The 15,406-nt window shown below is 41.6% G+C and overlaps 1 protein-coding gene across 4 annotated transcripts in view; it reads left to right on the top strand.

Moving 5' to 3' along the window:
- The window catches only part of tenm2a (teneurin transmembrane protein 2a), a 588,582-nt gene that overhangs the window by 396,760 nt on the left and 176,416 nt on the right, over positions 1-15,406 (top strand). For all 4 annotated transcript variants that reach the window (XM_072264025.1, XM_072264023.1, XM_072264022.1 and 1 more), the window contains one exon: positions 11,240-11,445. In XM_072264025.1, the coding sequence (XP_072120126.1) occupies positions 11,240-11,445 (206 nt within the window). The remainder of the gene's footprint in view (positions 1-11,239; positions 11,446-15,406) is intronic.

Genomic DNA, 15,406 nt, shown 5'->3' with positions numbered 1-15,406 from the left:
TTACTATGATATTCTACTCTTACAAGTGCCATCAAACAAGACCAACTTGTAGTGTGTTGAACATGACTTCAGTCTAGAATACAGAAACTGTTGTCTTTAGTGGTGAACTTGTCCTCATGAGTATCCAAACCAAGCCAATTAGGAGTGAAATCTCAAAGCATTTTTGCTTACAACGCATAATGGAAATCTGGAGTTCTCTTTTCAAATGGTGCAATTGATCTTGGCTCAACTAAAATTTCAAGACTGGGATTGATCTACATTTATGCACTAAAATGTACATAAAAAACAGATTGAAACTGAAATGAGATATTGGCTCAGCTATAAGCCAATAAAATGCTGCTACAAGCTTGCAGGACTGTATGTTGTGTAAAATCCCAGTGTAATTCATTAGCCATGAATGTATTTGGGATGTCCTGAGGGCTAAGAAAATGGTACAAAAAATAAATTTCTTTTCAATGGATGATACTCTTTCTTTCCTTCAAAGTGTTGGATAGTGCAAATAATTTCTGTACATGCAGGGAGAACTAATATAGAAAAATGAAACTTGGGAACAGGGGAGGGCCATTTGGTTCTTCAAATCTGTTTACATTTCAATATGATTGTAGCTGACCATCCAATTACAGTACCTTTTTTCTGCTTTCTCCTCATCTTTTGAGCTCTTTAGAATTATATCGAACTCCTTCCAGAATGTACTTAATTATTTGACCCCTGCAGCCCTTGTGGTAGAGAATTACATGGGTTTTACATTGCTTGGGTGAAAGAAAGTCTCCTCATCTCTGTCCTTGAGGGCCTTCCCTGTATTGTTAAGCCGTGATCCCTGATTCTAATCTTCACCACCTCAGAAACGTGCTTCCTACATCTAGTGCTCCAGGCTGATCAGTACCTTATAAATTTCAATGAGGTCCCTTCCCGTTCTTCAGTCCTGTAATCCCGGAAATCAGTTTGACAGTCAGGAATCAGTTCCTCCATGGTACGAGCATCTCCCTTCAGCCAAGGAGACCACAACTGCACATTATGCCCAAGCAATCATCCAATTGCAATAGTGGGTCCCTGTCCCCAAACTCAATTTCTCTAACTATGAAGGTCAACATGCCGTTTGTCTCCACTGCTTCCTTTCATTAAGTGGTGTATGAAGACACTCGAGTCTTGTTGCATCTTCCCCTTTCTTTCATACAGTAAGCTGATTTTTTTTGTCTTGTTAAGTGCATAAAATCACAATGATCAAAATTCTACAATATTTGCCATTCAATTGCTACTCTTTCAACTCGGCTGAATTACTTTGGAGCCTTTTTGCATCAAGATCACAGATCATGAGCGCACTCAACTTCATGCTGTCTGCAGACTTGGGGAATACATTTTATTCCCCAGTTTAAATCATGAATATATTTTAAGCACTGAACCCTGCGGTACTTCGTGAGTCACTGCCTGCCACTTGGAAAAGAGCCTGTTTATTCCTACTGGTTGTTTTCTGACTGCCAATCAGTTCTCCATTTTTTGCCCATAAATTACCTCCAATTCCTCACTTTTTTAAATCTTGCACACTCATCTATTTAGAATCTTGTCAAAAACCTGCTGAATGAGTTACTAATTTGAATGAAAATATTGAAAATTATAATAGGATCACGCCATTGTTTTGACTGTAGAGAGATGAACTTCATAAAATATATATAGACCCATGTCCGTATAATTCATGCCAACAGTCATTTTGACCGGTGCCCCTCAATAACTCGACAGTTTTTCCAGTAGGCAGCTGATGCCTTCCGATCTCTGAGATAACAGTCTGCTTAAAATTGAGAGAGGAATTTAAAAATGAACAGAATCAGTACATCCAGGTGTTCGGGCACTGTTATTTTCCGCGTTTTCTGTACCTATTCTGAGGGAGTCTTTCCTCTTGAAATGGGTTAAAATATCCATATGACTGGTGACAGTCCTTTGAGTGTCAGATGACAAAAGACTGTCGCTGCGAGTCCTAAGTGGATGACTTCTGGCACTATTTTAAATAATCAGATATTCAGTGTGGACAAGTGATCCCTGAGGTTTCTATTGGCCTGTAACTTTTGGAATTAAAATTCCAGATGAGCCCCAAGGACATCATCAGCATCGAGGAACAATCTGCATTTTCAAACTTAGGCTTTAAGGTTTATCCTTGATGCATGTCATTTAGAATTTGAGTCACTGGGATGGGGAGTCATGTCTTGTGCTCCATTTTAACTACTTCTGTTGGTTAAGGAGTTACAATTGTGTCCTTTATAGAAAAGTTTTCAGTGCAGCATTTGAAGCCATAAGATGCTTGCAGCACCAGCTCAAACCAGGATGCATCTGTACATGGGGAAAGAGCATTAAGTGGATTTTAAAGAATAACTTTGGCCTGTTGTGTTATCACTGCAAAAAGCTGTCTGAATTTCCAACTCAGGATCACAAATCGTTATACCCCCTCTGTGATCTGTACAGCTTGCTACCACACTGATATAGCTGCTGCTTGTTTCTCAATAAATTTGCAGTCATTGGATCCAACTTGTTAGCTCTGAACAGTGTAGAGCATGCTGATAACTGGTGGTCTGTAAGAACAGTGTACAATCTGCAGAACTAATTTCAAGACTGCAATATCAGTGTGTCATCTGGATCACTGCTTTGATCTGCTCAAACTTTACTCAAGCAACTTCGAGTGCCCATGAACTCTTTGGTGATATCTGTCTTGGATTCATTCCCAGACATCCATTATTCTGCAAGAGACCACCTGAGCCCCTTGATTAAATTACAGCCTGTAAATCACTCCCATTTATCTACTCTGCCTATATGATAATAAGCAAAACTTGTTGGCAACTCATTTTTAAGGAATCCAATATGGTTTGAAGGATATTCTCCACAGAATATAGGTGTGTAATCTCTCAACTTCCTTGAGCACCAACCAGCTACTCAGATGGCTTCGCAGTTCACATCGCGCAAGTGAGCATGGAGATTACATAATTACCCCTAGGAGAGTTGGTTCCAACTGGCTGATGTTATGAAGGCACTTAGCAACAGCACAGCTTTACAGCCTACAGAGAAACACATATGTAGGTAGGATGAAGTCCTCAACAAGAGACGTGGACAAGCTGGGATTTCAGCCGTGTGTGGGCATGTTCAACATTAGACCCAATGGCACGTGCATTGCACTGAAATAATTTGCTCTGCTTTAGGTGCGGGCTTTAATCCTTCTGAGGAGACTAGCTCAGCAAACTTAATTGGTGGAAACAGGGATTTGGAGATGGTGAAGAGGCCAGGTGGGAGGCATCATAGGGATAAGATATAATTCAGCCTACCCACACAGATTAATCCTGCAAATTTTCTGGGCCATTTGTGGAAGGAAGGCTTCTGAATTTCTGAAGCACATGGTAAGTAGCCCAAGCAGTGCAGTGTTGCCTCAAAAAATACTAAGTAATGATAGCAACGGGGACCTGTTAATGGTATTCCCTCACATTTAAGCAGTAGGCATGTTCCAGAGCCTGAAGCCAGTGAAGGGTCACCCCCTCTTGCTGTTAATATATTTTTTTAGCATCAGAAAGAGTCATGAACATTGAATTTCATGGACAATTGCACCATTGTAATGGTGAATCTAATTTGCAGAGTTCAAGTAATGGTACAAAAGTACTGGGAAATAGTGGCAGCAATAACATAAGCCATTGCTTACATCACACTGTAATGTCCTGATACTTTCACACACCATTGCTCTCCGTGCAAATCAATTCTTTGATTAAGAATATTGTGAAAGCCATTGTGGCCACTGCAGCCACTGGCATCATTGCAAACTGGGATTAGCTAGCTCAGCAGCTCTCATGCTGTTCAAGAAATAATCCATAGGACAATCCAAGCAGCAAGCCAGGAATAACTCAAGGCTAAAAGCCTTGGGGTTCTGTTAGTTCATACATTCTCAGTGGGAAGGGCAAATGGAAGTGAATACTCCTTTTGAGGAGCCAGCAAGTATATATTAGATTATGAGAACACTCAGTCCTCTTTTATTGTCATTTAGAAATGCATACATGCATTAAGAAATGATACAATGTTTCTCCGGAGTGATATCACAGAAAACAAAACAGACCAAAGACTAACACTGACAGAACCGCATAATTATAACATATAGTTACAGCAGTGCAAAGCAATACCATAATTTGATGAAGAACAGACCATGGGCACAGTGAAAAAAAGTCTCAAAGTCCCCAGTCGATCAACTCCTGAGTCCCCGATAGCAGGTGGCAAAAGGGAGAAACTCCCTGCCATAAACCTCCAGGCACCGTCAACTTGCCGATACCTTGGAAGCAGCTGACCCCAGCCGACACTGAGTCCATCCGTCCGAAAACTCCGAGCTTACGAGCAGCCTCCCCGATACAGCCTCCCAAGCGTCATCCTCTGCCGAGCGCCTTCGACCTCTCCCCGGCCGCTGAAACACGCAAAGCTGAGGATTTTGGGGCCTTCAGCTCCAGAGATTTTGGTTACCACACAGAAGCAGCGGTAGCAAAGCAGTCATTTCAGAAGTTTTCCAGATGTTCCACTGTGCTCCCACGTCTGTCTCCATCAAATCAGGATTGTGTACGGTCCCCTACTTGACAAATAACAGATAGTCATCACCGAAGTGGCCGCGCGGGAGAAACAGGGCACTTGGAAAATTAGTCCTCTGTAATCTAAATACATGCCTGTTTCTGCCCATTCAACCTGCAGACATTGGTTTTAAAAGATCCGACAGTCATCACTTCTCAGTAGTTTATCATTTTGGCCATTGGTGTTCATCGTCTTCACCACCAAGCAGGCTGCAACATGTTCTGATAATTTCTCTTGCAAACCATGCTATAAACATGCAGCTGGAGGTTGGAATGCCTAACAGATTAATTTACTGTTTGTCACCAACATTGCCATTGCATCAAATATGTTTTAACAGTACATTAGCTGTTGCTCAGTAATTGTAAAATTGCATTTCATTGTGAAATGTCATTTATGAAAGTTGAAGTGGTTGTAAATTTGGGCCATGTGCCACTGTTTCTAATGCACTATGTAATAGTGATTTTCTTGAACCTTGCTCATTGAATAATAGACCTCACATACTTCAGCTAACTGAATGGAAGAGTTCTCTGCACAATGCATGCATACATAAGTATGTAGCGAAAGCATCTAATGATACAAGTCCATAAACAATGCTGAATTGGTATTGATGCCACCTTCTTGAAACCTGATGCTGGGTGAAGCATGCAGGAGAAAGCTGACCTTTAAGGTGGAAGAATATATGACGGTGTTGCAGTTAGGGTAATGCTATAACAGTGCCAATGATCAAGGTTCAATTCCACCACTACCTGTAAGGGGTTTCTACATTCTCTTTATAGCCTCGTGGGTTTCCTCCAGGTGCTCCAGTTTCCCCTCACATTCCAAAGATATAGAGGTTAGTAAGTCACATGGATGTAATTGGGTGATCTGGACTCTTTGAGCTGGAAGGACCTGTTACCATGCTGTATTTGCAAAAAAATAAATCCAATCGTCCCACCCTTTACTGTCCAATAGAATCCTAAACTACATGTTCAGGAAATTAGGACAGCACAGTGGAGTAGCAGCTTTGGTCACCTCACATTTCCCAAAGTCATGCTGGGAGGTAAAGTAGTTGCTATGAGTTCCCCCAACTCTAGGTAATGGCAAAAGAATTAAAAGGAGTTGATGGACATGTGAGGGAGAATGAGTTGTGTGGTTACAGGGAAATATGAAGAGGCAGAATGAGATGGATGGGATTATACCACCGGGAGCTGGCAAGGAGGCAAGAAATGGGGGATTTATGGCAGGAGACATGCTGAATGCAAACATTACTTTGCCAGAGGACAGAGAAATGTCCTGGCCAGAAATGCGTAACCCATCAACATTGAAAAAGCACAAGTTATGCTTGCGTCTGGGGAATAAGTAATACATCCAAAAGCTATCGTTCATCAAAATCATTCCCCTGAGGTGCCCTCCACTGTAGGCAAAGATCCAACTAGGAAGCATGTCTTAACAATTTTTCTTGTCCACTGCAGGCCACTATCTTTCTGTTTACAGATCATGAAAGATGGTAGGATGATTGGTTTGTTGTATAAGGAGAGATTGAGTAGATTCTCTGGAGTTCAAAAGAAGGAGAGCAGATCTCATTGAGGAATATAAAACGCTTAAGGGCTAACAGACTTGATGCATGCAGAGAAGATGTTTCCCTTGGCTGAGGAAGTTAGGAGCTGCAGCCATAGTTTCAAGGTAGGCCGTGTATGTCTCGGATGAGAAGTGATTTCTTCACTCTGAGGGTGATGATCATCTCACAGTAGGAGATGAGCTGTCTAGTTTAGAGGATTATGAAGGATATAGACACATTTTTCAAAAGGAACTGAGGGATTTTGAGGAACTAGTTTAGATTAGATTAGATTCAACTTTATTGTCATTGTTCTGAGTACAGATACAAAGCCAATGAAATGCATTCAGCATCTGACCATAAATGCAAAGAATAGTGTTATTTACAAATTAACTGCAAATAAAAAGTAAGTGCTGCAGCACACAAATATAAAAGTACTGAGACAGTACAATATGGGTGCAATACTGCTTAGCGCTGTAATGAGAGGTTCAGCAGTGTCACAGCCTCAGGGAAGAAGCTCTTCCTGTGCCTGCTGGTGCAGGAGCGGAGGCTCCTGTAGCACCTACCGGATGGGAGGAGAGTAAAAAGTCCATGGTTAGGGTGAGATGCATCCCTGATAATGCTTTTTGCCCTGCTCAGGCAGCGTTTATGGTAGATGTTCTCAATGATGGGCAATTGGGTGCTGATAATCCGCTGGGCAGTCTTCACCACACGCTGGAGTGCTTTGCGGTCCGATATAGGACAATCACCATACCACACTGAGATACAGTTGGTGAATATGCTCTCAATGGTACAGCAGTAAAACTCTGTCAGTATCCTGGGACAGAGGTGAGCTTTCTTCATGCTCCACAGGAAATAAAGGCGCTATTGCGCCTTTTTGATCGGGATGGAGGAGTTTAGGTACCAGGTGAGATCCTCGGAAATGTGGAAACCAAGGAATTTGAAGCTTGATAGATGTTCCACTACAGTTCCATTGATAGCACAGAAGAAAAGTTTGGGCCTGGATTTGATCAACCATGATTACCTTGAATGGTGTGGTAAACCTGAAGGGTCCAGTAGCTTATGCCTGTTCCTAATTTTCTTTGATTTTTATATAACAAACAATTGGAATTCTCTGTCCTGGAGGGTTGGGGTGCACCAGCGATCAATGGTTTTCTGGACATTAAGGGATTCAAGAGATGATGAGGTAATTAGCATCTAGTCTTTAAAAAATGCAAGCACTGCACTGAACAGCAACTGCTGGCTGCTGCTGGAGCTGTAACTCCCTGAAGTCCACCTTGTGGATGATCTCCAATGTAATAAGTAACTCATCCTTGCTGACTGGATGCTGCAGTCGTGATAATGAACTGTGCACGTGAAATTAAGGTGTGAGTGCACTGGGTCAAACTGATATTCATCAGTTCGACATTTAGCAGCAGAATCCAATTTCTTAGCCGTTGATTTAGTAATTAGTTACACTCTACGTATAGTTTAATAGCAATGCAGTTCTCTTCACTTTTCAAAGTACTGAACACCTCTCTCTCTCTCTCTGAAGTTCACAGTCTCTTCTCTTTCTGGTGCCTGCTGACTTATCTCCAATCAATTCTTGTCCGAGTGCTGTTTCTTTAATGTCGTCCAGATCTGATTCCTTTCTGTCTGCCAATTCAAACTGCATCTCTCTTTTTCCCTTGCAACTTGTTTGTATGTACCTTCAAATTTAGTTTTAACCAAACTATACTTTGCTACAGTTTTTTAAATGTTTATCAAGGCATGCTGCGTTTAAATAGCCCAGTTTTAGCAGAACTCCAGTGCAAATCAAAAAAAATCACTGTATTCTCTGAGTAACTGTAGCAAAGTTTAGAACGACAGCCATGTCCGGAAAAAATTAACAGTAAGCTGTGGTCTGCAGCAATCCGTGAGGAATCAGTCCACCATATGAATACTGTAAAAAGAAGGCTTGCAATTTATCAGCATCTCATCATTGTTTAAGTATAAACGGCATTGTTTTAATTCCATGGCTAGGGAAATTAAGGAAATAAAATATGTAATTGCTCTATGAAATCATTCTTAGATTATGTATTGTTTCATTCTAGCACATGTGTAAGTATAGTAGAAAACAAGCAGGAAAAGCATCAAGCACTTCCACTCCATCCGTCACAACAGACAGGATCTCTCGGTTGTCACCCACTTCGACTCTGCTTCCCATTCCCATTTGGATATGTCCATACATGGCCTCCTCTACTGCCATGATGAGGCTAAACTCAGGTTGGAGGAGCAACACCTCATATACCGTCTTGGTAGTCTCCAGCCCCTTGGTATGAACATAGAATTCTCCAACTTCCGGTAATTCCCTCCCCCTCCCTTCCCCTATCCCTATTTCACTCAGCCCCCTCCCCCAGCTGCCTATCACCTCCCTCATAGTTCCGCTTCCTTCTACTACCCATTGTGTTTTCCCCTATTCCTTCTTCACCTTTCCTGCCTATCACCTCCCTGCTTCCCCTCCCCCACCCCTTTATCTTTCCCCTTACTGGTTTTTCACCTGGAACCTACCAGCCTTCTCCTTCCCACCCTCCCCCCCACCTTCTTTATAGGGTCTCTGCCCCTTCGCTCTTCAGTCCTGACGAAGGGTTCCGGCCCGAAACGTTGACTGATCGTTTCCACGGATGCTGCCCGACCTGCTGAGTTCCTCCAGGCTGTTGTGAGTGTTGCTTTGACCCCAGCACCTGCAGAGTATTTTGTGTTTAGGAAAAGCATTGATTCATCTGACATTGGAGTCAGGGGCCTGGATGTATTTTGCAATTTTTTTTATTAACACATGTTTTCTTTGGCATTTTGATAGGAATCTATACCATTGGTATTTTTGAGCCTGTGAGGAGAATGAGACAATTAAACACACAAATAACAAATCAGATTAGTACCCACAAAATGCACAACAAAATGCCTAACAGTCACAACAGGTCCTGTTGAAGGGTATCAGCCTGAAAAGTCAACACTTTACTCCTCTGCATAGATGCTGCCTGACCTGCTGAGTTCCTCTAGCATTTGGTTTGTGCTGCTCTAGATTTCCCGCATCTGCAGAGTCTCTTGTGTTTGTGCTGGTGAAATAAGTTTTGTGAACAATAGCTACTGAAATGTTACTGGTGAGACCAGCCAATACACACACACCAAAACACTAGGTGAAGGTGCCAATGCACAACATACTCTGTGCTCAGATGCATTTTGATCTTGTGCTTTTAGACATGGTGTTTTAACACAATTAACTGTTCCAGCAATTGATTTCCTGAAGATATTGGGAATGTCTTCTCCTGAAAATAAATAACCCCGATACATGTGTATTCTAAACTGGCTCAGTAAATGTCCCATTTGTATTTGCGTTATCAATTCAACTGTACCAGAATTTTTCCAAATAGGTTTCCTTTATGTCCTTTCTAGCCTGTAATGAGGCAAGGATTTCCCCTGTCAGGTTTGATCCATATTGGTAAAAATCAAAAGAACCACAGATTCTGGAAATCTAAATAAATTCAGAAAAAGCTGAAAATACTTTGTTGGCCAAGCTGCATCTGCAGGAAGAGAAAGAAGATTAGTGTTTCAGGTTGAAGACTGTTTTAGCTTTCACTTTATTATTGGTCATTAGAATGCTTATTTTCAGTCAGAGGGTAGCTAGCATCCCAATGTCAACCACTTAGTCTCCAAGTGTTAATCATTAGGAAATTTATGTTATATCTAACCTGGACCCAACATATTGATGCAGCTGCAAAGAAGGCACAACAGTGGCTATTTCTTTAGAAGTTTGAGAAAATTTGGTATGTCTCCTAAAACATGTGCAAATTTCTATACATGTACCATGGAGAGCAGTCTCACTGACTGCATCATTGTCTGGTATGGAGGGGGAGGGTGCTACTGCACAGGATCAGAGTAAGCTGCAGAGAGTTGTAAATTTAATCAGCTCCATCATGGGCACGAGCCTCCGTCGTATCCAGGACATCTTCAAGAAGCATTGCCTCAAAAAGGCGGCATCCATCATTGTGGACCCCCATCACCCAGGGCATCCCCTCTTCTCATTGCTACCATCAGGATGGAAGTACAGGAGTTTGAAGGCACACACACAGTAATTCAGGAACAGCTTCTTCCCCTCTGCCATCTGATTTCTAAATGGACATTGAACCCATGAACACTACCTCACTTTTTTGTTATTTTTATTTTTCTGCGCCACTTATTTAACTTAATATATATATATTTACCATAACTCACAGTTTTTTTTTATTATTATATATTGAATTGTACTACTGCTGCAAAATTCATAACTTTCATGACAACTGCCGGTGATATTAAACCTGATTCTGAATTTGAATTCACCTTTCTTTCTTTTCCTGATAGCCCAGTCGCTACATTCTCCAAAAATAGAATCTGTTGCTTCTCAAACCATGTTTCAACATTTCATATTTATTTTATTTGAATACCCATCCAATAGGGCTAAGAACATAGAACATAGAATAGTACAGCACAGTACAGGCCCTTCGGCCCACAATGTTGTGCCGACCCTTAAACCCTGCCTCCCATATAACCCCACCCCACCTTAAATTCCTCCATATACCTGTCTAGTAGTCTCTTAAATTTAATAAATAATTATTAAATAAGGCAAGCTAAACACACCTGTACCTCCCCTCCTCTCCCCACATCGTCCAGGGGTTAAATTAGACACTCATTTTACACCCCACTCCACTGGCTGTAATGGAAGGAAAAATAAATTGGCCTGCAAGAAGGTGGACAAGTTAATCCCATCTGTTCCACAAGGTGAGTTAGTTTAATGCTAAACTCCTATTTATGTGGAATGATCCTGCATGATTGTGCTCTCTACATGAATCCTAACAATCAGAAGATGTATTTTCATTCCTCATTTCCAAACTCTGATTAATAGAGGTGATCATGTCACATGAAAAAAAATAGCCTTATCAGACTATAATTCATCTTAATCTGCAAAGTAGTTTGGATTTAGAAAGGAAAGTCAAGACAATAGAAAACCAAACTCTTGCTTTCCTGAGATGCAGCTGCCATAAAATGATAAAGGCCATTGATGTGTTTTTCCTTGTTCTTACACTGTCCGTACACATGCTGAACTCTGCTCTGAGGTTCCTCTTTCTTCTTTTATAGGGACAGTTGCTATTAAAAATAGCAGCATTGATTTGGGAGATGTGGACATTGGTCGAAGAGTGTCACAGGAGGTGCCCCCAGCAGTGTTCTGGAGATCTCAGTTATATATCGAACGACCGCAGTTCGTCAAATTCAATGTCTCTTTGGGGAAGGATGCACTTTTTGGCTTGTACATAAGGAAAGGCCTTAATCCTTCACACACTCAGGTAAAGATACTAATTCTTGTTTCAAATTTCTTATCTTACAATTTGTTCTGTTTAAGTAATCATTACAAAATGAAGTAAGGTGAAAATGGTAAGTTGAGATGAAAGGAGTGCTTGTTGTGAAGAAATAGCTTTCAAAGACAATAGTGAAGTAGGGACAGTGTGCAGTTTTGGCCACTCTGTGTAGACAGCCTGGATTCTGCAGTGTTTGTATGAGGAGTGGCATATGATTCTCTGGTGACTGTGAGCAAGCGGAGGAACTTTCAGGGACCATTTGTTCTTATGGTGTCCGTATAAAAGGGGCATTTGGGTCTGTGGGCATTATATGAGGAACATATTTAGTTGGACAGAACTGTGAGGGCTACGTAGTTCTGAGAGGATTGTATCAGGAAGTCACTTGTTTCTCTGGGAACTGTGTGGGAAGGGCATTTGTTTCCATAGGAACCATAAGGGAGTACTGTTCTTTGGGGAGGCCCTAAATTTCATGGAACTTTATGAGGGGAGGGATAGTTTTTTCCGAGGAATCTGTGAAGAAGACCTTTAGGTCTGTGGGGTCAGTGTTGGAACACAATTCTGCTGAAACTCCGTCAGAAGAATATTTAGCTCTTTGGAGATTATGTGGAAAGTGCACAATGTTTAATGGGATGTATTTGGGGAGAACATTTTGTTCTGTTGGGACTATTTGGGGCTCTCATTTAGTGCTGCACAAATACGATAAGGAACGTACTTCCCACACCAGGATAATATTGAAATTTGGAGTGAGGTTGAGAAGCAGATTCACTTCTCTAGTCAGTATTAGAAGGCAAGTAACAAGGAGTGCACCATGTTTGAGGATACTAATGTCAGAACAAAAAAAAAACATGGAACATAGAACATAAAATAGTACAGCACAGAACATAGAACCGTAGCATTACCATTTGTGTGTGCGGATGTTCACTTGCCTCCGGTGAAAATGTTAAGAGCCATCTTGGGATGGGCGTGACAAGTATGGGAATGATGATGAGCATTAAGCAGTAGCTCCCAGGACAATTGCATGATGTGTGTGTTTGCAGTGGGGCACTAATAACGAGATGATTGCTGTCATGGGAACAGCAATAAGCTGCGCATTTGTTGCACTCAGAACACCTACAAGGTGCACTTGCTATTGCAACTTGCTGCCCTTAGGACTGTCAGGAACCACTTACTTGGAAGCGTGGGAATAGCAATGAGGCAGATGCTTCCTGACAGACAGGTGCCAAATGGAAGCTGCAGCACTTCGCCAGGAAAAGACAAGTGCCCAGTCACTTCGATTGCTATTCTATTCAACTTTAAAAAGGAAACAAACTACCATTTACAATGATATTCTGGCATTATTGCATGAATAAAAGAGGGAGACTTCAAATGCATGAGCCTCGCACACTATAAATGAGACCTGACAGGACGACTCATTACGTACAACTAATGTCTTGCTGTTCTGCGCCACAGAATCTCAATCCTGAAAACTGTTATGAATCTAGTTGATTGCTTGAAATTGCTGCATTCCGTTGATCGCTATAGATTGAGATTTCATTGAGGTTCCTCTTACTTACACGTTTCAACAAGTAATGAGGCTGTCAGCCCAAGGAGTGATTTCTAAACACAAGGCGTGAGGCAGAAACACAAGGCGGTAGCTCAGAAAATAACACAAAGAGGTTTGTCCATTTTCTAAATTAGAATATGAAGATTTTGCACTAGTATGACATCTATCACAAATTCTGACCATCTCAAATTACTTAACTGCTAACGAAGTATGTTTAAAAGTGTAGAAAAGCCAACCTCTGATTAGTACGCAGCATACTCTCATAAACATCACTATGCAGCATAAACAGCATTGTGCTAATGACTAGATAATATGTGTTAAGTACTGTGTATCTGCAAAATACAGTACCATGCAAAAGTATTGGGCACATGTTTATATCCAGGGTGCCTAAGACTTTTGCACGGTATTGTAGTTCTTTTATGTATTGCACAAAATATGTATTTCATGACATATGTAAGTATTGATAAAGCTGATTCTGATATGGATCTCTGTTGTGGACTGAGAGTGGGAAAGGGTCAGGGAGATGGGAATCGTGGGTAAGAAATGGGGAAGGGAGAGGGAAGGGAGCAGGAAACACCAGAGAGACATCCTGTAATGAACAATAAAGAAATTGTTTGGGAATAAGTGACCTTGCCTAATGTCTCAGGGCTGGGTGTCTCTGTACCCACGCCAACCCCCGCTCCGACACTCCTCTGCCATCTGTCCCATGCCGTTCCCATGGAGCTTCGCTCTCGCCATTCCAAACATTCTTTGTTCCCGTCAGATTTGCAAAATTGTTCTCTGTTCAATGTTGACAAATACAGTACCGTGCAAAAGGATTAGGCACCCTAGCTATATATATGTGCCTAGGACTTTTGCACAGTACTGTAGGCAGCTTCATGGTTTAGCATGTGATATTATTTCTCCTCAATTTCCTTGCTTGACCCACAGACATACACACACGCACACGCACATGCACACTCACACTCACACTCACACACCCACGCTCTCTCACACACTCACACTCACACTTCCCTATTTCCCTTGCAGTATCCATGAAGCTCTGACTCATACTGAATTGTAGCAGGTTCATCCATGTCGATGCTGACATTACCAGGTTGCTGCCTGGATTGGAAGGCATGTCTTATGAGGATAGGTTGAGCTAGTTAGGATTTTTCTTTCTGAAGCGAAGGAGGATGAGAGGAGACTTAATAGAGACATACGAGATGAAAAACTTTCAATGAAAAGAGACAGAGATCTCTTTGAAACCCATCAAGAAGTGAAAGGCCTAGATAGAGTGGACATGGAGTGGATGCTTCCTATATCTTGGGAGTCTAGGAGTAGAGGGTGCAGCTTTGGAATAGAAGGATGTCCATTTAGAAAAAAGATGAGGAGGAAGATAGTGAATCAGTGGAAGTCATTGTGACAGGCGGCTGTGGAGATCAAGCCACTGGGTATATTTAAAGCAGAGGTTGCCAGAGGTTCTTGATTTGTAAAGGCATCAAAGGTTACGAGAAGAAAGCAGAAGAAGGGGTTTGAGATGGATAATAAATCAGCCGTAATGGAATGGCAGAGCACACTATATGAACCAAATGGCCTCATTCTGCTCCTATGTCTTATGGACTTATGGACTTTTTCCCTGGGTGGAAATTACTAGTACATGGGGGCATAATTTTCAGGTGATTGCAGAGAAGTATAGGGAGGATTATAAGGTATGTTTTCCACACAGAGAGTCTAAAGTGCATGGAACTCCCTGTAAGGGGTAGTTGTCAGGGGATCAGAGGTGGGGGAGTGTCAGCAACTTTAGATTGCTTAGCATCATCATTTCAGAGGATCTGTCCTGGATCCTGCATGTTAAGTGCCATTATAAAGAAAGCATGGCATTCTTAGAAGTTTGTGAAGAGATGGCGCATCATTCAAAACTTTGACAAACTTCCATAGATGCGCAGTGACTGGTTGAATCTTAGCCTGTTTGGAAAGACAAATGTCCTTGAATGAAAAATCTACAAAAAGTTGTGGCTACAGCCCTTCCCACTATTGAGAACATCTACAAGGAGTGCTGTCGCAAGAAAGCAGCATCCATCATTAAGGACCTCCATCTTCCAGGCCATGCTTTCTTCTCATTGCTGCCATCGGGAAGAAGGTATAGGAGCCTCAGGACCCACACCACGAGGTTCAAGAACAATTTTATTACCCCTCAAATATCATGCTCTTGAACCAGAGGTGATAACTTCACTCACCCCAACACTAAATTGTTCCCACAACCTATAGACTCACTTTAAAGGATTCTTTATCTCATGTTCTTGATATTTATTGCTTATTTATTTATTATTATTATTATTTCTTTACATATTTTTATGGTCTGTTGTCATTTGCACAGTGGTTGTTTGTTTTGTGTGGTTTTTCATTGACTCTGTTGTGTGAATT

The sequence above is a fragment of the Mobula birostris genome, chromosome 7 (assembly GCF_030028105.1).
Source record: "Mobula birostris isolate sMobBir1 chromosome 7, sMobBir1.hap1, whole genome shotgun sequence".
Lineage (NCBI taxonomy): Eukaryota > Metazoa > Chordata > Chondrichthyes > Myliobatiformes > Myliobatidae > Mobula > Mobula birostris.
Note: the sequence above shows the minus strand (reverse complement) of the source record. Positions and strands in the feature narration are given on the sequence as shown.